Here is a 27,786-nt window from a genome sequence, read left to right on the forward strand (position 1 = left end):
CTGAGCTCTAAGTGTCAACTGACTTGTCAACAAACCTTATTTTGAGGGCTGGGGCAGGGGGGATGGGGAGGAAGAACTAACTACCTCCCATCCCTCCCCTCCGCTTTGCTATTTATTTCTAAGCAACGACTCTAGTTCCAAGCCTGCCAGTTCACCTTCTACAGATTCTCTCATGCAACCTGCATCGTGGGCTGCTGCTCAGTGGCCAAAAGCAAGGTTCCCACCCCAATCCCCACAGAGGTATCTGTTAGAGGATGGAGGCTGGCTGATTCATAAACAGGAAGAAAAACAGGCTAATGGGCTGAGTCTAGGTCAATTACCCCTCAATGGCTCTGGTATTTTTTTTTTTTTTATATTACCTTCTAAAATTCCATGTGTGGGGGTTTCTTTCAAAGCCTGGCTAAAAAGAGCTACTAGATTTGATCGGGAAGAGCTGGCTAAGGAAGGCTGCAGCCTTGGAAACATCACAGAAACATTTATGGTGATGGAGGCGACACTAATAATACCACGAAATCTTAGCAACTCAGACGCGAGAAGAAAAAGGGAAACACTTAAAAATGTATACTGGATGTGCGACAGAAGGTTTTTAAAAACGTTCCTCAAGCAGAAACGTTGAACCTGCAGGCTACAGCGTACACTTGGAAGAACAACAATTCTCATTCATCAAGTATTTTGAGAGCTGAGCAGGGCCAGGCACTGTCTGAGGCTCCCGGCGACACGGCCTTGTGCAAACCAAGTCCCAGCTCTGGGGGGATCCTCTGTTTTGGAAGAGGGCGGGGGTGGGTCTGTTTCTGATAGAACGGTGTTAAGTGTTTTGTGGCGATGACATCTGAGCAAAAACTCGAATGGGATGGAGGACAGGCCAAATGTCATCTGGAAATCAAATATAAGAGTAAAACTATTTGTGTTAAAAGAGAAATAAACAAAAAGGGAACACAGAGAACCCCAAAAGGTTGAACCGGTACATTTTCCCTGCTTAGCATTACGGTCTTCTAACAAAAAGGGAGTCTAGAAACGAGGTGATCTACACCTTTGGTTTCTTTAGTATAAAACCTAGGAGGATGTTATAATTTCTTTTTCTTTTTCGGTGCTCTGGGGACAGTGATAAGATTTCCAAAACTTACGCACTTAGCAGTTCATTCCAGAACACGTGAGACTAGGTCCAGGAAGAAACGAAAATGAAGGCATGCCAACTTGGGATCACCAGTCACATAAACACATGCATGCTTTAGTATATGCATAACTTGCCAAGGGGGAAAGTGGATTAATAAACTTTAATTATAGAATAAAGCCAAAACAAACCTAATGTTTCAGGTAAACTGGAACCATCAACAAGAATGCATCCTCCTTTGAATACAGTGACAAGTCACTCTACTCTTGACCCTTGTTTGGAAAATATTTACTTCTGGACCCTTGGTTTTTGCATGCTAATGTTATTTTCCACTTAAAAGAACCAAGACTTCCTGGAGAAAAGTTAGTTCTGGGCTGAGAATTATAACCTGGGACCGGAGATAATGAGAAAACTAAGACACAAAAAAGAGCTCATGGGGAAAACTTGGGAGGGGTTGTACTCGCCAATCTGATTTCAGTCACTGATACAAGATGAGCTGAGAAAGGCAGGAGGCCACACTGATGCCCAAAGAGATAAAAAATATGAAGTGTGGTGGAGAGGCGCCTTTGACTAGGTAATAACCGACTGAAGTCCAACGATGACACAATGTTAACGTGCAGCCCACGGCAGATGAACACACACCCACTGAAGCAGAGTGGGCAGCTGGCGAGAAGATGGATTTGTGTTTGCTGGGCCAGAACCACGCACACAGGCGGATGTTAGATCAGAATTAGGGTTAGAGGGAGGAAGACAGGCTTTCGGGAATGCCATCTCGGGACACCAGAATGTGGCTGCCTGTGCCTTCACCCCAGGACGTGGATGTGGCCTTAAAGGGGGCTGGGCTTGTTTTAAGAACCGGAGAAGCCAAATGATTACGACCATACCACGAAGCATCAAACAGTAATGCCCCTATGAGAAAGTCAACATAATCTCAGCGCTGCTTCTTTTTGTCCCACACAGGACTCAAAAGCAGCAAGGAGAATACAAGGTTAGTGAGCTTCTAAGTAAGACGGATGGAGTGTGATTTCTGGCTCTACCAGACAGGTAAAACCTTGGCCATTTTACTTCTCTGTCTTCTCATCTGAAAGCCAGGTGAATGCCTATGTCTCATGAAGTCATGATTATAGGAGATAAATAAAGCCTATAAGGAACCCCCCCCTGCAGGGCTTCAACCACAGCAGGAAGTCAGTGGATGTCAATTCTTTCTCCTCTGTGTAATGGAGGCAACTTCTCTCATTCACGGATCCACCTGGATGCTAGTCCATGAATGAAAGAAATGGAAGGAAGGGGAAGGGTACTGGACTTAATCATGTTCTGAATTTTTCTAGCAGAAGCTGCTCAAGATTCTTAGTATTTCAGCTACAGTAAAACCAAAGTCGTTTTGTATAATGCATTCATGTGGTGGTTTTGAGGGAGCATTCCCCCCATATGCCATTATTTCTTTTTCTAACCAGGTTTCAGTATAAAAATTATAGAGAATATTTTCATTCAATCAACTTAATGACCAGTAGTCTCCCTACTGAGCTTTCTTAGTATTTCCACTTATTCAAAATAAAGCAAAAATCTACTTCATAAAACTCAAAAGAAAAAAAAATACAGTTCTAACATTTTAAGTATTTCAAAACAAAAATTGTTATTAACAAAATTTACATTCCTTAGGAATTATCTAGAATTTAGTTCCAAAATAAATTCGCTAGTTGCAAGACATAGTCTATTAAAAGATCACCACTCACGCAGTTTCTATTGAGAATGCACAAGAACAGATTAAAAATGCTCATAATCTCACACAAACAGTCTGAAACACACACGTCATCTTAGCTCACAGCCAAAAAAATTAGATGAGAGAGAAGAATTAAGACAAAAAATCCATGTCTCTTGTGTGGGAACCTGAAGCCCAACCTCATCCTCTCATACACAGTGAATTCCTCCAATACCCATTCTTTCTCCTTTCGAACCCTCACTACCTTTCAAATATAGAAAACCTTACTTTCAATCACTTAAACTGTTAGATGGGAAAATACCCCTCTTTAAAGATACTCAACACAAAAGTACGTTTTGTTGTTTTTTTCTTCCTTATTCTACTCTGTGACCTCTTTGTGAATGACACCTTTTCCCATCTCACATTAGATTATAAAGGGAAAATGGACTGCTACAGATTCTTCCAAGGATACAGGAAAAACTGACGCTATCTGAGGCATATTATAAAAAAAGTAAGATTTCACAATACTTAACGCCAAGAATAAGCATGATCACTGCACTGAGTGAGAAACCTTCTTTCAAGGTCTCATCTACAGTCCCTTTCTAAGACTCAGGACCCTTTAAGAAGGTTTTGATTTTTTTAAAATTTATTTATTTGCTTGACACAGAGAGAGAGAGAGAGAGAGAGCAAGCAAGCAAGCACATAAGCAGGGGGACTGGGTGAGGAAGAAGCAGGCTTCCTGCCGAGCAGAGAGCCCAATGTGGGGCTCAATCCCAGGATCCTGGGATCATGACCTGAGCCGAAGGCAGAGGCTTAACCCACTGAGCCACCCAGGCACCCCAAAAATGTTTTGGTTATACTTGGTTCAACAGTGTACCTGGTAAGGAGGCTTCCACTCAATCTCGGCAAATGAGCGGAAAAGAACCAGCAGGGGAGAGAAAACCGATTAGAGGCATACATTCCTCAGACAGACTGAGAGTGTGGGTCTAGACCTCCACCATAAAGCAAGTTATTTCCTTATTTCAATAAAGTGGGTCACATGAAGGTTTTGGTTTCCCAATGCATATAAAAGTTATGTTGACATCATACTGTAGTATATTAAGTGGGCCAAAGTATTCTGTCTAAATAAATACATATTTTGGCTAGAAAAGGCTGACCACCATGTGAGCTTGAGGCAAGTCCTCATCTTTTGGCTGGGGGAGGGTCTTGCTCCAATGCTGATGGCTGCTGACTGGTCACTCAGGGTGGTGGCTGCTCACTATTGGGGTGACTGTGGCAATTTCTTAAAATAAGACAGCACTGGGGGCGCCTGGTGGGCTAAGTCAGCTAAGCAACTGACTCACGATTTCAGCTCTGGTCACGATCTCGGTCGTGAGAGCCAGTCCTCTGTTGGGCTCCGTGCTCAGCACTGAGTCTGCTTAGGAGTCTTTTCTTTCCTTCCCCTTCTGCCCCTCCCCCTCCTCTCTCTATGTCAAATAAATAAATAAAATTAAAAAAAAAAAAAAAAGAGTAATGAAATCTGCCACCTTACTGACTCCTCCTTTCCCAAACAACTTCTCTGGATCACGGGATGCTGTTTCAGCACCGTACCCAAAGGAGAAATTTTTTCCAAAGTTATGCCAATCTTTTCAAACCCCGCAGCGTACATAATACTCTAAATCCTTTTCTGTTATTTCAACCATCTTTAGGGCATCTTCGCTAGATTCCCACTTTCTTTGCATGTCCCTACGAAGCAACTCTTCATCCATTCAAGTTTTCTCATGAGATCACAGCCATTCAGCGCCATCTTTAGGCTCCACTTCTAATTTTAGTTCTCCTGTAATTTACCCCCAACGGCAGCTGTGTCTCAGGGAGGGGAGGCCTGAGCAGCAGGAGAGACAGGGCACCGGCCAGTCCATGGAGCATCCAGAACACACAACGTCCACCCATGAAGTCTGTTGTCCTACCGAAGCACAACCTGTGGGGCCCTAAGGCAATGACACTAGTAACATCAAAGATCACTGATCACAAGTCACCATCAGAAATATACCAACAGGGGGATGGACAGGGTGGCTGGGTTATGGACACGGGGGAGGGTGTGTGCTGTGGTGAATGCTGTGAAGTGTGTAAGCCTGATGATTCACACACCTGTACCCCTGGGGCAAATAATACGTTGTATGTTAATAAAAATAATTTAAAAAAAATATATACCAACAATGCAAGAGCTTGAAATATGGGGAGAATTACCAAAACATGACACAGACACAAGAAATGAGCAAATGCTACTTGAAAGATGACACCAACAGACTAGCTTGACATGGGCCTGCCAGAAGCCTTCAATGTTTAAAAACCACGCACCATCTGAGAAGCACAATAAAGCAAAGTGCAATAAAACGAGGTATGCCTATATACCGCTACAGTCTTTGTGGTTTCTTAACTTCAAGGGCCCTACATGTTCTTCTGTGGTTTGTAAACACTCTATTAAGTAGTGAGTATGTGTACAAAACAGAACATTCAACAGGTACCGAAGGGTAAACAGCAAGGACAGTATGGCCGCCCTCCAAGCCTCTAGCCACCCAGGTTCCTTCCCTAGAGATAACCACCCACACCGGTATCCCAAGTCTCTCTCACAAAGAGAGACAGCATCTGTAACACATACACACTCCCTTAACAAAGAGAAGGTGACAAGACCATCATGGAGTCTGTGGATTTCTGAGAGGAAGGGCTCACTTTCAAATACAGCTCACAGATTTGCCATTAAAAAACAATTCATTTCTAATCTGGGAGAAGTATGGTAAAAAAGCAGAGATCTATACGGTGAAAGACTAATGTGAAGACGTCATCTTCAATACTGTATTTTGAGAATGCATTTTGGATGTTGTTTACTGGGCACGGCAAAACACACACACACACACAAAATACAACTTGGTCAACTCTAGAGGCCGGAATGGTTTCTGTTTTTTCTTTTGTGATTTCTCTCAGAAATCAGGGCAACCTGTCAGTGGCTCCTCCGCGTGAGACAGGTCATTTATATAAGACATCGGGGGCATGCACAGGCGAAGCCCAGGCTTGTAGGAATCTTGAGTATTGCTCTCAAAAAGATTACAGCCTCTTAAGGGAGAGAAAACATGTACTCAGCTCCCTTTCCCCCGCCCCACCAAATAAAGACCATTATTCACAGAAATAAACACTATGTTATAAAATGATAAACAGCATTCATAATGAGCTGACCACAGTGTCTATCACATGGTCAATGCTCAGTAACTGGTGACTATTAGTATTAAAAGGAAAGGTAAAGGTTCTGAAGAAAAATGATAAAAGGGACTTGGAAAACCTGGGCGACAGGGAAATATTCAGAAAAAAGGTCTAAGGAAGCAGTATTTGGTACTTGAAGAACACGTGGGCTTTCAATAGGTAAATAAGGGAAAACGGAACATTCCAGGCAGAGAAAAGAGCACTTAAGGAGATGGGAGGTGGGCAGGCACATTTTGTATGTTTGATGGGAAATAACCCAGCTTTGTCTTTCAGGTCCATTCCCAGTGGATCTGTCTAGAAGCTCCACAGTGGAAGCTTAGCCCTCCCTTGGACCTCTGCCAAGATCCTTCCATCCTAGAGACTAGTGAGGGTCTGGTACACTCAGGACAGGGCTCGGGTGATGGAAAAGCTCCCCTCCAAACAGCTCATCCCACAGGACAGAGATCCAAGTCTTCTGTGACTCCTTCAGAATGGTGTCAGGAGCAGTACCAAGAACACAAGAGACCTAAGCCTGAGTCTCAGTTCTTAGAAGGCACACAAGGAGCCCATCCACAAGGGAGGCAGTCTGCCGACTGCTGTTCCCCCATGCCACTTCCAAGAGCTCAAATTCAGCAATCTCATCCCAAAGGGAAGGGCAGAGCTTGCGAATTCTTAACTTTGGAGCACAACTGTAATAGAATTCCAAAGGAAATGGAGATCCTAGGTTAAAACAGATGCTACACACTTCCACGTTCCAACATGAGGTGTCCTACCTTCTGTCTACGTGGCATCCTCTGTCTTCCAGTTAGACCCAACAAAATATTCTACTGGAGAAAAACAAAGGGAAGAGTCTCCACCTAAGACACTAACGATCACCCTGCTGACCCTTTGCATGAAATTATAAGTAAGTTCTCTAATACGGCATTGTAAATATAACACAGGACCGACAAAACGCAGTCTTAAACGATCCTTTACATGTCACTTTCTCTACCCTATTAAGATGCTCGTTGTTTCTTTGATTTATCTGATAATAAATTTTTGATGACTGGTAAGTCTCATAAAATTGCTCTGGTGCTGACTACACTGATTAATAAGTCTGAAGAATCGAAAGTGTCAGGAATTCATGTGTACGAATAAGTTACTGCCAAACATATATTAGGTATTCCATAAAATATAGAATAAAAAGGTTGATCTGGTAATTTTATCTTGTATCCATTTTCCTGTAACAATTTATATTCAGGGTCATCATCATCCTTCGTTGCCTTAAAAAAAGAAATCAATGAAGTAAGTCCATATGGGGGCAAATTCAGGAATTAAACTAAATTTTAAAAAAAAGGAATGGACTAATATAACAAAACATGTTTCCCAGAAAAAAAAATAAATCGGAATTAGATATCATTGCTGGGGCAACTTGGAAATGATCTAGTTTGAATCTTTGAGATGGGGAAGCTGAGCATGGGTATGAAGAGGCTGTTTGCCACCGACGGAACTGAGACTAGAGGCCCACCTCGAGGACCAGGACATACACTAAGAACAGACCGTCAGAGCACAGTGTGCCTGTGTCTTTATGCCATGGGGCATCACATGAAAATAGGCATTCCATCTCTGATGCCCCTCTCTCTGCTGGAAAAGCAAACCACCTTAATTACATGAGAATAGAATTCCCTGCCCTGGGAATAAATAAACATAGTCTTTATTTCTGTAATCTACTGCCCTGTCATTAGTAGTCTCAGTCTTGCCTGTTAAGACTACAGAGATAAGGTACGAAAAATGAAACAAAGTTGTAAGGGCTCCAGATGTGGTAACTGAAACTCTAACATGAGAGAGGAAATCTCTCACCCCTTACTGAGTAACATGCCAGTAGCTACCACTCAGGACCACAAAGTCCCAGGGAGAAGATCCCATAACTGCTAGCGTGGGTCCCGTGGCATACGAAGCAGACAGGAGGCACAAAGGCCTTCTGCACAGCATCTTCCTTCTAGAAGATTCTTGTGGGAGAAACAGCATGGAGTCCAACAGTTGATGCTCAATGTAACCCTCCCTTCTTGAATTCTCTAGCCAAATAGGACAGAACAGAGGGCTTTCTTAGGCGCCCTTCAGTCCCATGGGACCCTTAAATCCTAACCAGTTTGTTTTGATATGGTCCACTGCGAAAAGATCAGAAATAAAAACACTGACTCCTCTACCAGGCACAAGAGCCTATCCCGTGTCCAAACAGGAGTGAATCTGCATGCTTTGGAGGAACAGCGAACTCCAGGAGTTAAGCATATTAGGAAAGGCATGGGGGAGGGAAGTGGACCAAGTCTCAGAGAGTTATTCAAACATATTTGCTAATAAAGAAAATATGCCTACCGTGAAGTTATGGGGGCTGCGGAGGAAAAGCGTAAAGAGGCGGAACACATGGATAGAGGACAGAATGCTATTTCTGGGCATCCGAGTAACAGTGTTATGGGTTGAACTGCACCCCTCTCTACTCCCAAACTCACTTATTTGAAGCCTTAGCCCCAGGCACCTTGGAATGTGATCATATTTGTGTCCCTATAAAAATGGGAAATTTGGATGCAGGCAGCAATGCACAAGCAATAAAGATGATGTGAAAAGACACAGGGAAAAAGTGACCATCTACAGGCCAAGCAAAAAGGCCTGAAATAGATCCTTCTGTCTGAAAAAAAAACCCAACCCCACCCACTTCTTAATCTTAGATTTCCAGGCTCTAGAACCCTGACACAATGAATTTCTGCTGGGTGGCTTAGACAGCAAAACTTGGACAAAACTAGCTATCAGCAGGAAGAAAAAGAAAAAGCCATGTACTTACTCAGAAACCTGACATAAAACAACCAGAACCAGAACGATTATTATTCTCTGAATATACATTATCAAATTGGATGAAGAATCAAAACTATGTACAATCTAAAGGTAATGTTACAGCATATGTTCCAGGTGAATCTACTTAAAAATTAACTATCAGAATGGAATTCTTGATGGGAAAAATTTTATACCATGAGTCTTGAAAATACATATGAGATAATATACAAACACAACAGGATAAAATATGTCAAGTTGTTTCCTTAATGGTTGGCAAATAAACTGTAACATCAACAGATGCCTATGAATGTAACTCACAGCTGAGCTTTTTATCTGATAAAGCTGAGTGAAAGTCCTTTCATAGAATACATTCTAAGTCAGAATATCTGATAGCATGGAAGAACCCTGAACTGCTAAAAATTACCAAAACCACCCCCTCAAAATCCTCTAATTCTTGACCATAATAAGAGACCTGATCTCAATAAAAAGCCAGCATGTAATAAAATATTACTGTGTAGAGAATAGAAATCACAGGTTTTTTTTTTATTATAAAAGTGCCACTTATTAATTTATCTCTCAAATAAAAACTGTAAATACATCCAATAACTCATTTTAGCAGGACTGAAAGCATCGAGCACTGAACTTGAAGATGACAGGGAGTTAAAAAAAAAAGTTGTCAATATGCAGGGCTGATCAATTTCATTTCATTGAGGAGGTCAATACTCAATAGCTCAATATAATTATATCAAGTAAGTCTCATCTAAAAATGGAACTCTTAATAGCCCCTGCAGAGGAAGTAATATGACACATTTCCTTTTTAGAGCACAGGCTGAGTCTAGCCTATGCTGATTTTCTTCTGTCAAGTGAACAAATTATATTCTATTTACTTTAAATTGATACTGTAGCCAATCACTCTGTACATTACACTCTAGCAATACAAGAGAGGCTCAAGAGGCTCGATGCATGCCTGACCGTCAACATACAAGTCGATACCAGGTGCGGAGGGAGGACAGGATTGTTCTGCTCTTCAAAATCATAGTATGTTGGGGCGCCTGGATGGCTCAGTGGGTTAAAACCTCTGCTTTCGGCTCAGGTCATGATCCTGGGGACCTGGGATCCAGCCCCGCATCGGGCTCTCTGCTCGGCAGGGAGCCTGCTTCCTCCTCTCTCTCTGCCTGCCTCTCTGCCTGCCTCTGCCTCTCTGCCTACTTGTGATCTCTGTCTGTCAAAAAAAAAAAAAAAAAAAAAAAAAATTATAGTATGTAAAAGTAGGAGGTTCAGGATAAACATCACTCTTCTCCTTTTCTTGTGGAAGTTGTGGTTTTTTCCCCATTTATTCTAAATGTATTCTCAACTTTTTAATGTAAGTACACTAGTCGCTGGATAAAAAGCAGATGCACTGACAGAGCTTCTGCTCAATGGTCAAGCCTGACCAACCCTGTTCCCACAGAGCTGGCAGGCCAGCAGCAGGTGGCTGGGCTGTGACCACACCAGAGGACCACGGTGAATGTGGACAGGTGAGGGAAGCTTCTCCAATCTGCATTACGTATCCAAGTCCGAGTAAAAAAAAAAAAATCTCAGAATATGTGTAAGATGGGGCTTCCTGGATGCCTTCAGAAATACCGGGTAGCCCCCTGAAGCTGGTTTTTAAACCCCGGCAGGGTTTCGCCTTAGACCTTTATAGGTTTAGGGGGTGGAGGTTCCCTACTGTGACGGGCGAGGGGGAGGTTCCCTACTGCGACTCTTCCGGAACCCAGGTACACTGGCCATGTCGAATGGGATGCACCTTCCATTTAAAAAACGGGACTATTTTGCACAAGCTACAAAATTATAGAAAAATAAAGCTTCAAAGAGCATATAAAAACTTGATGTATCAAGAAAATGGTGAACATGCACCAAGACAACAGAAAAATACTAATTACCTCTGAAGCATACCCGAATAACCATGTTCAACAAGTTAGCAGCAGAAAAGCAAAGATCCTTTCAAATGTAAATTACATGAAGCAATCTATCCAGAAAACTTGGGAGAGAGACAAAATTGTTATGTACTCTTCCTCACGCAATCTGTTTTCGTCTCCTTCCTTTAAGAGGGAGGTAATAATTTACCAAAGGAACGAACAGCTCAAGGTGAATGTCAAAGATCCACAGCTGATATTACTTGTCCTGACTGAGGTCTGTGCAGTGGAATAAACATGTCTCAACTCCTTGTGCTGGTAACACACTATCTGGAGAAAAAGGAACGCTGTGCCATTTTACCAATGAAAATAAGCATCAGATAAGGGATATGACACAATTCCACCCAAAATATACCTTATGGGTTTCCTTCTCCTCTTTGCTATTTCTTAGCGATGTTAGGTCAATGCAACATATTTGCATGCAAATGGATCCGGAGCCGTCAGAAGTTTGAATCTTATTTTTTGTCTTATGGAGGAAATGTGATAATACATTTATCAACTTAGGAAAGGATGGAAATATACATATGGAACACCTATAAAGGAAATATAAATTACCAGGAACCCAGTACACAGTCAACTTTTAAAAATAAAAATAATATTTTATGTTCAAAGCTTTAGGGGGAAAAAAAAACAACAACCCTGGATCTTCATTTTCATGTCTACTGTAAAGAAATATTGTTTTTCTCTGGCTTAATTTGAGCTATTTTCAGATACAGTAATGAATGAGAAGTCTACATTTTTCCTGCCTTCCTGTGTCACTAAGTAAAATTCACTAACTGCTAGAAAGGTCCTGGAAGTTTAACCCTCTCCTTCATCCTTCTGTGATATTTATAAAACCATCTGCTAGTTCTGTGCATTCATTTATACTTCAGCAGAAAATAATAAGGTTTGGAGAGCTTTGTTGAACGGGATTTCCTTCCAGAAAGAATGGTCTCAAAATGAAGGGATCACCTACTAGGTTTGAAATGCTGCGGCCTTTTGGTAGACCAGATAGATTGGTTATTCGAGGGTCTTCGAGGTCACTGAAGCGGTAGCCATTAGAGGATATGCAAGCTGTTTAAGAAAGGCCCATTTACATCTGCCATAGCCCATACACAGGTTTGCATGCAGAGCAGAAAAAAGAAAACATTTCTTAGTTTGAACTGTGCCAGGGAAATAAGTTCAGAGACAATCACCAGCAAACAAAAGTCATGCTTCTTACAAATCAAACAGGATGACTTATTTTGCTAGATTTCTAGCAAAAAGAAATTGCTGGCATTTTTCTCATCATGGCCCACCACTCGCCAAGTGTTGCTTTGTGAAAATGTTTCCACTAACTGGCGTGAATAATCATAAGGCTGGTCTTCACTCAAGATTAAAGAAGAAAATAAAAATGTGAGTGACTGTGGCGCCTATCCCTAGAGACAAAAGCAAGTCCCAGGGCGGGAAGAATGACGGGGAAGCATTCTCTGAGTGATGTCGCTCTGGAAATGAGGCTTTAGGACCACCATGCTTCACAAATTGCAGCCTTCATGAGGATGCCTGCTTTCCAAATGCCTCTTTCAACCGGCACATTTTCAGCCGAACATTTGTCAAACCTCGCCTTTTGTTAAGAGTTAACATGTCAGCTTTTAAAATGGCTTGTAGTTCCTATCCACCTTCCTTGATGGAAATGTGAAAAGTGTGAGTTACTCCCTTTCACAAAGCATCTTGTCAAGGATCCTGACTCTAATCTGACTTCTCCTTCTGGGGAGGGGGGGGGGAATCTACCTTCTGGAAACTTAACAAGTGGTGACTATTTGATCCCAATTCTGCTTTACAGAGATAAGGGTGGTCATGTAAGAGAACCAGCACCAAATACAGAGTTAAGGGGTGACCCGATACCTTGACCACAGACAGAAAATGCTAACACCCTCGTAGGGTTTGCTCTTCAACAACCTGACCGACCAATGATCGTACTCGAATATAGGGGGTAACATAATGAATGGGTAGTGCGGTGACACCAGCCAATATGTTCCCTTTGCGGAATGTATGATAAATGGACAAAACGCAGTCTCCACCTGAGAAATGATGAGGAGGATGTGATGGATGCCCCAAGTGGACTCAACGGAACCAGCCCCTGAAAAATGACACCTCGACACACTCCCGGCCACACCTAGCCATGGCTCCTCCCAGCTCAAGTGCACCAGTTCCTGTCTTCACCACATCAGATCATCTCAGAGCATTTGAATTCTTCCTGCACCTTGATTTCACTATTTTGATTCAAATGTCCACATCCCCTCTTGGAAGTCGGACCATCCATCTTCTCTGCCCGTTGCTGCTCTAGACTCAGAAGGCCTCCAAGGATGTGCTTAGAACATGAAGGTCGCTGTGAAAGTCGACCACGGACGTGGATGAAAAGGAAGCAAGCCAGTACGTTCTTTACTGACCTCGCTTAGGTAAGGAGGCAACTGGTTAGAAAAAATGGCAAAAAAGGAAGGCGATTCATCAGCTACTTAAGGGCCAAAGCAAAATTAAAATATGCTTTCTTGGTATTCTGAAGATCAATATGTAAAAAAAGGATCTGTTATTGGAAGGGGTATATGTGGCTTATAGAAACAGTTGTAAGAAAGCGAAGAATAGAAACTGCAGCTTTTAGAACAGAATACCTAAGATGAAGGAACTGAATGTGAAATTGGCTTTTCCGGAAAAATGGGAGTGTATTGAATAAAATGCCTCCTTAAAAGTCATCATGTGCACAACTTTATGCTACAAGTCCTCTGATTAGGAAGGAGCTACTTAAAAAAGAAAAAAATTAAAGAATTAAGTTGGGTTCTAGTTACAGAAGGCTATGGCAATACACAGCTATTCATATAAAAGAGTACCTCACATGTTAAAATTCAGTGAAACATAATGGTGGCATTTTTGTATAAAAAATTTTTATACGGGGCACCTGGGTGGCTCAGTGGGTTAAAGCCTCTGTCTTTGGCTCAGGTCATGATCCCAGGGTCCTGGGATCGAGCCCTGCATCAGGCTCTCTGCTCAGCAGGGAGCCTGTTTCCCCCTCACTCTCTCTGCCTGCCTCTCTGCCTCCTTGTGATCTCTGTCAAATGAATAAATAAATTCTATAAAAAAATTTTATACAAAAATGCCACCATTTTTTAATAAAATTTTTTATAAAAAAAATTTTTATAAAATTTTTTTGGTAATTTTTTAATAAAAAAGCCTAATATTAAGAGTCTGACTTAGTGTCTTACCTAGTTAATAGTCCATGTGTTTGGCTAGTTATGTTTGGTAATGACGGAGTGAGCATAGCTACCACGGGGGGATGGGTGAAGGGCGGAAAGTTGAAACAGGGAACAGCGAACACCTCTCTTTCCCGAGGAGGAGAGAAGAGAACCCCGAGGGAATTTGCCGAGGGGCCCTGCCCTTGAGGAGGTCACAGCAAGTGTATCCTCTCCGCAGAGGCTCCCGAAGACTCCTCTATAAGCAGTGAATGGGGTACTAACCTGTCCCCCTAAAAAAGGTCAACAACTCTCCTATGCTTATTTAAGCTTCTGAATGTTCATGTCACTGTTTAGAAGATAGTATCAGGGGCGCCTGGGTGGCTCAGTGGATTAAGCCGCTGCCTTCGGCTCGGGTCTTGATCTCAGGGTCCTGGGATCAAGCCCTGTATGGGCTCTCTGCTCAGCGGGGAGCCTGCTTCCCCCTCTGTCTCTGCCTGCCTCTCTGTCTACTTGTGATCTCTCTCTCTGTCAAATAAAATAAATAAAATCTTAAAAAAAAAAAAAAAAGAAGATAATATCAGTCTCCAGGAGGAAATCAAAAAGTAAGCGGGTGGGCAAATTGTTTAAATTACTCTGATCCTCAAAACTAGAGAGAGAAGGCTACAGCAAACAGACATGTTCCTGATAAAACTGTCATGCCATATACTCCCTTTTGAATAACCGAACAATTAACTCAGCGAAGGCAAGAACCTCATTCATCCAAAATCCTAACCATGTTCAAACAACCAGAAATAGTTTATAATATATAATAAATAGTGTATAATGGTGATTAGTTGTAATAATGACTAATAATGACTGCGAGGTAATACAATATCCATAAATTCACAAATGAATATTTTAAAATGAAATTACAATTAGAAGGGCTTTTATATGCCACATATTCTAATATGTTATACATTATAAATTAATGGATAATAAAACAAAAGATCATTAGCCAGAATAAAAAAGTGTTTCGCCCAGTTCTCAGTCAAAAAAAAAAAACCTGCTTGTAGATTTTTCTGCATGTTAAAATGTATGCAGACATTTTCTAAAAAGATAACCTACAAACCAAGATCCATGGAGATTGCCATTTACTAACAAAAAATTAGACAGCCATCTAAAATGTATGATAGCAATGATTAACAATTTAAGAGGAACAAAATGAACAATAAGCTACTAATTTGCAATGACATTTTCACACATTTTCATAACAAACTAAATTTCCAAGTCTGAGCTATATTCATATTTAAAGAACTATATATATAATTGCACATAACTCTGTGGCTCATGAAACAATAAAACACATCTTATACTTCTCTCATTTTAGTCTTACAGGTAAGGTTTAAGATATATTGCAAATGTCATGGTATTATCTTAAAAGAAAACTAAACCATGTTTTAAGCCACTTTCATAGACAAGGATACAATATCATGTCAGCAATTCTAGTCTGTTTGGTTTTAACACCATTGCTTCTCACAGCTCATCTTCTCTGGGATTCTCCCCGATGGAAAGAGGACCATAACGAGCTCCGTATACAAGGGTACACGGAAGGGGGCTCCAGAACCACAGCCCGCCATGTATAGGCAGGGATTCTGCCCTGTTGGTTAATCCTGAGCCACTGACCCAGCACAGATTCAGCAAGGCCATTGACTGGGGGGCCTTGTTCTGATCCCCCAAGTGCAAACTCCTGACTGCACGTGACCCTTAAAGATCCTCTATCTCTTCTCAAAGGTTGGGGCTGCACACAAAATCCGATTAAAGCAGGCTGTTTTTCTTTTTCAGTCTCTTCTGTATCTGCTTAGAACTAGCAGAGACCAGATTTCAGCATCAAGGGTCATGGAAGCATAGGAAAGAATGATCCCTTCACTTGAGGGTGGGGTAGGATGAGGGGAAGATGATGTCAGAAGATACAACAACAGAGCCCAGAGATGTGCAAGAATGCCTGCCCACCTGGACACAATGAGGAAGAACCAGTGGTAGACAGTAAGGTTTGGGGGCCTGGCTCCCAACAAGCTGCCCTTGCCGCAGGGCAAGGACTTGAGGGATTCTGATGCTATGACATAAGTGTGCGGATTCCTCTTTCTCTTTTTCTGCCCCTTCCTTTTCTCTGAGAGAGATTACCATCTTGCTAGAGTAAGAGCTTCTGAAGAATAGAATGATGCTCCCCTAGTAGTTGCTCCTGATTCTATAAATAAACTGCTTAACAATTTTCTTCATAACATTTGTTATTCTTTGCGTTCAAAGGAGAAAAAAATACATGCTGATCTTACTGTGTCTGGTGAATTTCGTTAGTGCCTTGAATATTCAACTAATACCTTAAAACATTTTTTTTAACAAATTTGATATAAATTCCCTTTGAAAATGTCAATTAAAAATCATCCATAAAAAAAGAGAAAATTACATGTGGTTATTAATAAAACATTTAAAAATACTGTAAGCTAACTGCTACCAATACGATAATGTCATATGATGATTTTTTAAATGGTGTAATTAGAAATACTATAAAACGACAACCTATTATTTTCAAGAATCACAGTCTACTTACTACTTGTAGGTCTCAGAACGGATATATTCAAAAACATGGGACACGCCAAGCTGGAACTGGTCAGCAATTGGGGTCACCCAGGGATTGTTCTCTGCTTTGAACACTTGCTTCTGACCAGTTAAATCCAAGTTTCCTGCAACGACGGAAGGAAAGAGGAAAAGGTGAAGTTCATTTCATCCAACACAAATCAGATCTAAGAAGTACTGCCTAATAACCAGGGCACAACACCAAATATCTCTTGGATCATTTGATTTTATTTTTAAAAAATGTGTTATTTCAAGTCCTCAGTGGTAAGAAAGCAATGTTAGTCCTAGTACAGTGCCCCAAGAAATTAGGAAGGGAGAGAGAGAGGAAGAAAGGGAGTGTGGGGGGGTCAAGGTAGAAAGGAAGTAAACCTGGAAGGAGTTCTTGTAAATGCAGCATATGCTGTATTTTTCTAGGTATTTGTTACAGAGGAAAAGAAAACCAAAAAAACAAAAAAATGGCCCATCCACAACTGAAAGAAACAGTCATATCAGAACTTTCTGAAATTTTACTTGACACTGCACATCACCATTTGTCCAACGTGATCTAAACCCAATCCAATCAACACCACTATTCATCAAAGCAGAATAGGAGTGAAGGAAGAATGCTGTCCAGGTAAAATTATTATTGCATTCCTCAGGTACCATAAGCACATCAAGGAATCAGCACTGAACAAATCTCATTGACATGGTCATGTTAGAAATTCACATCTGTACATCCTTATCAGATGACCTATTACCTTTAAAAAGCATGTGCACCTGAATGTTTATAGCAGCAATGTCCACAACAGCCAAACTATGGGAAGAGCCAAGATGTCCATCAACAGATGAATGGATAAAGAAGATGTGGTGTGTATATATATATGATGGAATACTATGCAGCCATCAAAAAACATGAAATCTTGCCATTTGTGACAACATGGATGGAACTAGAGGGCATTATGCTAAGTGAAATAAGTCAATCAGAGAAAGATAATTATCATATGATCTCTTGATATGAGGAATCTGAGAAGACAAGTTGGGGGTTTTGGGGGGGTAAAAAAAGAAAAAAATGTAACAACATGGGATTGGGAGGGAGACAAACCATAAGAGACTCTTTTTTATTTTTTATAAAGATTTAATTTATTTATTTATTTGACAGAGAGAAATCACAAGTAGACAGAGAGGCAGGCAGAGAGAGAGGAGGAAGCAGGCTCCCCACTGAGCAGAGAGCCCGATGCGGGTCTCGATCTCAGGACCCTGAGATCACGACCTGAGCCGAAGGCAGCGGCTTAACCCACTGAGCCACCCAGGCGCCCAAGAGACTCTTAATATCACAAAACAAACTGAGGGTTGGGGCGCCTGGGTGGCTCAGTGGTTTGGGCTGCTGCCTTCGGCTCGGGTCATGATCTCAGGGTCCTAGGATCGAGCCCCGCATCGGGCTCTCTGCTCCGCAGGAAGCCTGCTCCCCCCCGCCCCTCTCTCTCTCTCTCTGCCTGCCTCTCTGCCTACTTGTGATCTCTGTCAAATAAATAAATAAAATCTTTAAAAACAAAACAAAACAAAAAACAAACTGAGGGTTGCTAGTGGGTAGGAGAAGAGGGATAGGGGAGGGTATGTGCTATGGTGAGTGCTGTGAAATGTGTATGCCTGACGTTTCACAGACATGTACCCCTGGGGCTAATAATACATTATACGTAAATAAATAAATAAGAAACTTAAAGGCTGACCAATTGTGTGTGGGGGGGAGCATTTCTTCATTTGATTCTCCAACAATCCCTAAGGTCAATCACTGACAGCATTTTATAGATGAAGAAATGGAATGGAAACATACAAAATTAAATAACATGTCCAAGATCTGAAAACTTAGGAATGGGGATTTGAACCCAAGGCTTTGACTCTAAATCTCGTATTCTTTCTAGAATGTCTGGGGAAACTATTAGGTTACATCTCCTAGATCAACCAAGGATGGGTTAAGGAATGCAGCATAAAAAACGGAGTAAGCGCCACCCATTTGAATATCATGTTAATTGGCGTTGCCTTTTTTGTTTGCTTGGGATACTAAAAAATGGAAAAGGCTACATGTGAAAGAGCTTCTTCTCATTGCACACTTGCCTCTACAAGAGACAGGAACAGGGCGGTTATAGACCAGAGATGCATACAGTTTATCCGGCGGGGGGTGGGGGGGCTCACCAAAGGCCCTTCCCTAAAAGCCCTACTGAGGAAGCTCATTTTCAGACTCCCAGCCTGCAGGCCAAGGCTATATAAACATAGACACCCAGCAACCATTCTTCCCAAGACACATCCAAAGTACCACGTTTGTCCTGTTTTGAAACTCTACTTGCCAATTTTGTCATAACTGATAACTCAAGATAAGGAGGACACGTTCTGGGAGCAGGTATGCCATGAAGCACATAATTTCTCAGCTGATCTAGGCTTTAGAAAGGAACAAACATTTTTACTGGGAAGATAATGTAATATTTCTTCCTAAAAGAATGCAGAGCTTCAATCTATCTTCTTTGTTAGATGAACTTGTTCTATTCAGAAAAAAAAGACCAATATAAAAGTGATTACAATTTAATAAAATGCTTTTAAAGAAAACTAATACTACCAAATATTACCAGTGAGTAATTCATCATGATCTTTCCAAAGCTACTTAGAATCTGTCGGTGTTAAGTACAAAAATTAGCAGATAAATTTCTCTCCAAGATTATCAATATTGTCAATTTCCTTATCTTAATGCTTAAACATCATTAGTCAGATACTAAATCATTTGGTAAATTAATGGGTTTTATTCTCTAAACCATGAGTCAGAAAACAGTCTAGGGCAAATGAAAATCCCAGAGCTGCAGAAATTCTCTGCTGAGCTGGGTATCTTACTTCAGTTGTGACCTTATAGGCAATGGGCTATTTGTTTATTTTTGTCTTCATTTGGGGAGGGCTTTTAGCTTTGCAAGAATAAGAATGATCTCTCCTTTCAATTCCTCTGTAATTCTTATCTTCTTTTAGGATCTTTTTTGCCCTACTCTATGCCCTCGTCCTCATCTGTATCATTCTCTTTATTTTTTTTTCCCAACTTCCACTTTTCCTAAAAACGAATACAATGTCTGAAAAAAAACTTTCCATGTAAAAATTACTCTTAAAAAAAAAATCTGTATTTCTTAAGCGTCCTGTGTTAAATGCACACAGAATAGGTTTCCTGCAGTTCTTAGTGGTCATTGAGGGAAAGGGCCACAAGCCAGACATCAGTAACCATGGTGTAGCAAATCACTAAGTTGGGGGTAGAGGCACTAGAAGATGAACACCTCTCTTAAAACACTGACCCAATAAACAACATGTGCTTATGTATCTTCCAGCCTCTAAGGCATGCCCACTGACATCAGCATGAAATCGACTATGAAAAAAAAATAACAGAGACATTTGGAAAAAATATATGTACTCCAAAGTGGCTAAGCGAAGAAGAGAAGTCATGAAAAGCACGAACTGCATAAGGAAGCAAAGCAATTCCTGAGCACAGGGATGTACTTTTTAGCGTCTACTCTGACCTAAAGACCTTTCCTCCCTGTTCCCCCAAATTGTTAACCCTACTGAGGGACAGAGTCTGAATTTCTAAAGGGTATAATCTGATCCGATGAACATCCGGGACTCCCCATCGTTCATACACTATCACGAATTAACTGGATTGCTTTCCTCTTAACCTTTGGTTCAGACTTTGGGATCACAAGGACACTATGGTTTGAGGAAGAAGAGGTGGAGGAGGAGGGGAGGGAAGTAGGAGCACTGAGCACTTCTCACCATGCTGTATTTTCAGGGCCCTGGGTCAGTGTGAGAGCGCCATGGACCAGGGAGAGGCTCAAGGAAGGATCCCCCACCCCAACCACCACCACCACCACATGCTGTTATTCTAAATTTGCTCAGGGAGACAATGTCCATGGGACGGCGAGAGAAAGGGGACTCTCTTCCTTCCTGGGCTGTATCACAAGCTCCCTTCCACCAAGTCCAAGGGTTGTCCCAAGAATGCAAAAATACAGGTAGAGATAAGCAAAGCAAATATAATGGATCAGCTTTGAACCTGAGGTCCAGGTGCATATTTTTGCGGGGAAGCCACGCCGCTTTCTACCACCTACAACCTACATACCCACTTGGGAATGTACACAGCCTCTTGTTCACTTATTAACAGCCTCTTGTGAAGCCTGCAGCCTTTTTAGTGGTAATCCTCGGAAAATCACGTACTGAAGTTCCATGCTCCCTGACTGCCACACGTGGAAGACAGAGCTCGGGGAATAATGCCAAGAAAGGTCAGCCGTGTTCTCTGGGCCCTTTTGTCGGAAGCCTCTGACCCCCCGGAAATCTGTCAATCCCTAGCAATGTCTCTATTTAAGTGCTGTCAAAGGAGACAGAAGAGGCAGAGAGGACTGCTAACGATGTCAGCTAAGCAGAGCATGCAGGGGACACGGATGTGGGCTAGACACATACCCTTTGGGGAAAAGGACCACAGGATGGATCTTCAGGAGCACTTCTGTTTCTCTCCCTTCACACTCGTCTGTGCGCTCCAACTGGAGGGGGAGGGGGCCTGGGTTACCTTCCCCCACCCCCCTTGGGTATGGAATGACGCTACTGAATCAGATGCCCGGGTCTTCCCCGGGCTACGGGGAAGTGTCTCTAGGTCACTAGAGAAGAAAGATTCAGGTTCCCTGGGGCAGAAACCCTCCAAATGACAGGTCTGCAGTTGAAGCTGTTTGTTTTTGTAACAGAGACCCCTGAAAACCCTGTTTAGCATCCACGGCCAATCTCACGGCAGGCAACTCTTGCAGGTGACAGAGAGGGACGTGGCACGAGTCCAGCCGGACACGGACTCTTCAGAGCGATAACCGGGCTCCGCCTAACAGGACGTGCTTCCTTGGCCTTTCAACTTCACGTCATCGGTGGCCAGTTCGGTCCTTGCCTCCGTGCAGCCCTAAATCCCCCCAGCCAGCCAGCTCTGTGTCTCCGGACTCCTTACCTGGCGGCACGCCGGGCCAGGATGCAGCCATTTCAAGAAGGGGTTTCGTATAATCAGAGTAAAGCCAGGCCGTGATACTGTGTGAAAAGATGACACCCGCCTCATGTAGGTCCGGCAACAAGTTACCCTTGCCGCGGCAGAGCTCATCTGTCAGCTGTCGGAGGTAGGTTCCCTTTTAAGTAATAACATGCGGGAAGCATCCTGGCCCGCTGTCAGTCAGGGCCCAGTCCCCCCTCACTGCCGCACGCTTCAGTGAGTCTAGTTAGACGCCCTCACCCAGCTCCTTGATTAGAAGCCCGAGCGGCACGCTGGTGGTGTTCTAACAAGGATCAGGCAGCAGGATTAAGCACTGTGACAAAGAGGATCTAATAAGCTAGAAAGTGGTGCATCTACAGACACGCTGGCTGGCTCCCAGACACAGATTCACTCTGCTCCGTCTTCAGTGGGGAGGCCCAGGCCACAGGGGAAGGCAGCTGGCACCGTGATTAGCGGTGACCCCCTGACCGACGCTGCTATGAAGATCATATATCACTCAGGGCCGTATTCTGCGATTGCAAATTGGATTTTCCATTTTATTACCTGCAAAAGGACCACATATGCTTCCTTCCGGAGCCTCTAGTATCGTAAGCTTTGTGGTGTGACCATAATTTTGTAAACACTAAATCATGCAAAACAATCCTTCTCCTTGCTGGTTATAAATGGGATCGAATGCAATAGGCAATGGCAGCCCCATTAATAAACGTGGTCATTTTCACTTATGGAAGCTGGTTATTTTCATAATCACCCTGTTTAAGAATTCTTCCCGAGTACTCCAAATCCTGAACCATGTGGCCAGTAAACATTAGTTGTCATATACTAAGCAATCCAGAGGATCTGGGCAAATTTCTCACATCATCAGAGCAACATTCCCTCCCTTCCTAATTCCAAAATAGAGTTCTTTCTAAATGAAGGCGCTCTCAAAGCCAGGGGCTCGCTCACAGAAATCTAAGGCCATGGTCTAACAAGGTAAAACGAGCAAACCATGGCTGATTGGGTAGTCTATCATTAGTGTACTGGATTTGCCCAAACGCAGGTAATTGATTTTCTGTGGAAGGGGTCTAGATGGGATACTACGACAGCTGAAAGATCACCTCTGTTCCTCAGCGAGGGCACACACAGAAGCAACCACAAATGACTCCAGCACAGAATAAAGGCTGTGTTTAGGGCTGCTCCATACATAAAAAGAGAGCCTACACATAGATCTCTATAATTCTTTTTACTACATATATGCTGCTAATTACGGAAGTACATGATTGCAGCTAAGAATGGAAGATGGCAGGTTCCTACCTTCTCACTTCACTCGGTGGAAAAGGATCGTAAGGATCATAAAATAATGCTGACATTGTAAGAGTACATGTTTGTAGTAATAACACACTGCAAACAAGCAGAATGTTCACCCACAGGTAAGGAGGAGAATAATGTTCCAGCCCTACAGTTATCAACACGAATGAACAGGTTTTTCTTGCATACATTGACTGAGAGGTCTACAGTGTAATAAAAAAAAAAAAAAAAGCGTATTCTAAGTTTGTTATGATTTAATTTTTGAAAAAAAAATAACATATATGTGCATGAGTAAATGTTTATGTGAGAAAGAAAACGAAGAAGACACATACATCAAATCATTAATGTGGGTTTCCTCAAAGAGGGAAGTTAAGACAGGACAGGGATTTGAACCAGCAGAACAAAGGATAAACTCTTCATTTTGTCTTTTGAGAATTCTATGTGCTTGCAAGTAGGGATGATTTTTATAATTAAAAAAGAATAAAGTGGGCCGCAAGGAAAGGCCAAAAACAAATTCAAAATACATGAGGCCCATTGGGATGCCTGGGTGGCTCAGTGGGTTAAGAGTTTGCCGTTGGCTCAGGTCATGATCCCAGGGTCCTGGGATGGAGCCCTGCATCAGGCTCCCTGCTCGGCAAGGAGCCTGCTTCCCCCCTCTCTCTGCTTGCCTCTCTGCCTACTGTGATCTCTCTCTCTGTGAAATAAACAAAATCTTTTTAAAAAACTAAACACCTGAGGCCCATTAATTAGCACCAAGGAGGGCATCTTATTTTAAAAACAGCATCATCCTACTGCAGTGAACACCAGGCTTTAGAGAGGATGGTCTGGGAAGCCTGAGCCGGACTGAGCATCTAGGTCTAAAGGAGTTTCCCCTTCTGTGCACCATCAATGCAATCACGGTAAGCTGGGACGTCTCAGGACAGCTCTCAAGGATTCCGGGGGGAAATCGAGACCACCCTGTCATCCTGGCGACTGTCTGCTTAGCCTTTCCAGCAACACATTTTTAGAATAGGCTTTCTAGTCATTTAATACACCCAAAGCACTGCTGCTTTAGGATACCTACTTAAACAAACAGTTGCCCTTCCGATCTAGTCAGGGGGGAGAGTACAATTTAAATTAAAAAAAGAATAAAAATACCCTGCCAAGTGGCTCCAAAGAAAGCAGCATCTGATTTATGTGTATGCCCGTGGAAAAGGGTTCAGAAGCCCTTTTCGCAATGAAGAAAAATAGCATTTTACACACGTTTCCCTCTGATGTTCTTCTGGGCCGTTTGATGTCTGTGCTCCAGGGTCCCACAGAAACAAGGGGCCCTCAGTCACATGTAAACAGATGTACCCACCAGCAGAGCAGAGGCAGCCCCCATGCGCCCCCATAATTGCTCCCATCTTGAGTGTCTCCTTCAATGGATGTTAAGCAGATAATTCACGATTTAAACCTGCTGTTCACACAGCATTTCCCAATCATTCTTTCAAATGGGAGAGGTAATCTCATTTTTGCTTGCCAGCAAAATTGTATTATATAATGCTATCAAGTGTAGACAAAAGCTCAGGAGGTCTGGCCAGAAGACGTGGCCCCTGATCCTGACTAACATTCACAAACTTTGTAACCCAGATCCTTTGGGTAAATCTTTGTGTTTTGCGGGGGAGGGGGTTTGTTTGTTTTTCTTTATTCCTGAGCTTTGGTTTCCTCGGCTGCCCTGCGGGGATAATAGTACCAACTGACAGGACTCTGGACAGCAGTCAAAAAGTTTATAAAATGGTTCTGTAAACTGGAAGTCACTATATAAACATAAAATACTCTTCTCACTACTAGTATTTTTTTTTAAAGATTTTATTTATTTATTTATCTGACAGACAGAGATCACAAGTAGGCAGAGAGGCAGGCAGAGAGAGAGAAAGGGAAGCAGACTCCCCACTGAGCAGAGAGCCCGATGCCAGGGCTTGATCCCAGGACCCTGGGATCATGTCCTGAGCCGAAGGCAGAGTCCTTAAGCCACTGAGCCACCCAGGCGCCCCTCTCATTATTAGTACTTTAAGTGAAGTCTGCAAAGGACTGAAAATGTACACTTCAAAGCAATTTGCCTAAAACAGGTTTGCTCAAGGAATTGATAACCTCCCAAAACTGAATGCACAGTCAGTGAGTATTATGTACACGGTGACCCTCTTATGAAGAAGGGGCCCTGTTCATAAGCTTCTCAAAGGTCTGGGATCAGAAAAAGGGTTAAGTTCAACTTTAGGGACACTGATTTCACTTCCTGGAAGACTGAAAGATCCCTACACGGCCGCAGCCTGGGGCACTCTCCTGGCATCAGTTCCCAGAGTGCCCTGGGACATTCGCTGTCCTGCCCGCCCTCAGCCTCTCAAGTTCCCTGGTTCAGGACATCCTTCTGACCACCTGGGAAGCTGGAAATGTCAACACCAAGGGAGCTTAAGTCCCCCTGCAGACTCCAGGAGAAGTTGACTGATTAATGCAACAAACCAAAATAAACGTATGTTCAAAGATTAAGTTTCAGTATCATAACTTTTCATAGGATTGAGAAAGGTATCACAAACCAGCCTTCACCAGAGCTGTGTAAGAGAAACCTATACAGAATGGCCACAGTTCTAATTTTAAAGTGTTTTTTTTTTTTTTTTCAGCCAGTTTAGCATTTACTTAACATTCTATCTCAGGTTCCTTCAGCAAGCTTTAATAATATCATTATGTAATTGATTTGTGCTGCTACAGATGGAAACAGTTTGTTGTTCTCTTCCTGGAAGGCCCTTTAGCCCTTAGCCCCTCCCTAAAGCCCAAGGTACATGGGACTCACCATCACAACCATGGTGCCTTTTGTTGCCCAGCACACCTTCAGAAGAGCTGCAACTCTCTTTCATTGAAACATATGGAGGCTTAAGAAGTAAGCTTAAGCGGCAGGCATTTTAACAAAGTAAACTTTCTAAATGAACATCCTTAACATTAAGAGACAAAATCCAAGACAGTATCTCCCATTCATGCTTTTGAACACAGAAGTGTAAGTGAATGCAAAGACTAGATAGAAGACATCATATTATATCCTGTTCATCTGCAGTTCATAAACAACCTCTTAGCAAATTGGTACATATTCAAAAGGACTGTAATTACCAGGATGGCTGAGGTTCCAGGATTAGACACTCGCCGACATGGCTGGTCTGAGAACAAAATGGAACCTCTTTACGGAAAAGTAATTTGGCAATATATATTAAGAGCTATAAAAGTGTTCATACTGTTTGACCCAGTAATTCCGTCCTGGTAATAAATTTATGTTAAGGAAATTATCACAGTTATCCCCAATGATTTATGAATAGAAATTTTCAATTCAGTGTTGCTTTTGTTCCTCCTCAACATCTGGAAACAACTCAAATGTCTACGGGGTTGGTTAATAAATTATAAGCACTCACATTATGTAGCCAAATGATTAAAAATATTTTCAAATAAAATTTAATGACATAGGGTAACTTCATGACTTCATATTGAGCTGAACACAACAGGTTATAAAGCTCATAGTATGGCCCTTTTTTAAAAAAAGCACAAGTATTCACATGTATACATAGAAAAAGAATAGAAAAAGAAAATGCAGCTAAGTAGGTACACACAAGAATGGAAACAAGACCGGAAGGAAATACACTCAGAATCCTAACCGTGGTCATTTCTGAATGGGGGTGGGAATCAAGAAAGTGACCTCTTTTATGTGTTTCTCAGATTTTCTAAAGCAGTAGTTCTCAAACTTGAGTGTGCCTTAAACTTTCCTGGAGGCCTTGTTAAAACTTGTGGAATTTTAGATTTAGTAAGAGTTGGGAGACACAGGGAATGACAGGTTGTTGGCAGGGACGTGTAGAAAAAGGAACCCTCATGCATTGTTGTTGGGAATGCAAACTGGTGTAGCCATTGAGGAAAACAGTATGGAGGTTCCTCAAAAAGTTAAAAATAGAACTACGCTATGATCCCCTAATCACGGTACTGGGTATTTACCCAAAGAATAGTAAAACACTGAGTCAAAAAAATGTATGTACCCTTATGTTTATATCAGCATTATTTTTAACAGCCAAGATATAAAAGCAGCCCAAGTGTTCTCCAACAGATGAGTGGATAAAAAAGATGTGGCGAATATGTATGTATGTGTGTGTGTGTGTGTGTATAAAAAAATGGATAAATATATATAAACACATAAAAAAGAATGAAATCTTGCCATTTAAACTAACATGAATGGAGCCAGACAGTATAATGCTAAGTGAAATAAGTCAGAGGACAAATACCATATGATTCACTCATATGTGGAATTTAAGAAACAAAACAAAACAAGAAAGAACAAAGAAAAACAGAGGCCAAGAAAAAGCCAATTTTTAACCATAGGGAACGAACAAATGGTTACTGGAGGGGAGGTGGGGGGGGGGATGGGTGAAATAGGTGACGAGGATTAAGATTACATGCATCAAGGAGAGCCCTGAGTAAGGTACAGAAGTAGTGAATGACTATGTTGATAGAAGGTTTTTCAAATTTTAAAGAAAGCAAAAAAAGCTGAACTGAGTATTGAAATCTGTTGAACTTTTAGATATTATTACTAGTTTTACTGAAGATGTCAAAAAAAAAAAAAAGCCCCACAAATCAGTGAATGCTTACCACTACCCTCATCTTTGCCATTGTAACTATAATTATTAATTGCCAAGCATGTACCAGGTGCATCAGATGTCACTCCAGGAGCTTTGAGCATTGCACACATTACTCTAAACAGTCACTACAATCCTGCATGGAAAGTATTATCATCTCATTTTAAAAAAGCGACCACTAGGGTGGCTGGGTGGCTCAGTCAGTTAAGCATCTGCCTTCAGCTCAGATCATGATCCCAGGGTCCTGGCATCAAGTCCTATAGTGGGTTCGCTGCTCAGCGGAGACTATGC

General features: G+C 42.1%; 1 protein-coding gene across 8 annotated transcripts in view; it reads right to left on the reverse strand.

Annotated features, from left to right (window-relative positions):
- The window catches only part of RSU1 (Ras suppressor protein 1), a 185,467-nt gene that overhangs the window by 66,126 nt on the left and 91,555 nt on the right, over positions 1-27,786 (reverse strand). For 6 of the 8 annotated variants that reach the window (XM_082742012.1, XM_082742013.1, XM_082742017.1 and 3 more), the window contains one exon: positions 16,553-16,685. The exons of the other annotated variants lie outside the window; for them this stretch is intronic. In XM_082742012.1, the coding sequence (XP_082598138.1) occupies positions 16,553-16,685 (133 nt within the window). The remainder of the gene's footprint in view (positions 1-16,552; positions 16,686-27,786) is intronic. 8 annotated transcript variants of the gene reach the window in all.

The sequence above is a fragment of the Mustela nivalis genome, assembly GCF_964662115.1.
Source record: "Mustela nivalis genome assembly, chromosome: 7".
NCBI lineage: Eukaryota > Metazoa > Chordata > Mammalia > Carnivora > Mustelidae > Mustela > Mustela nivalis.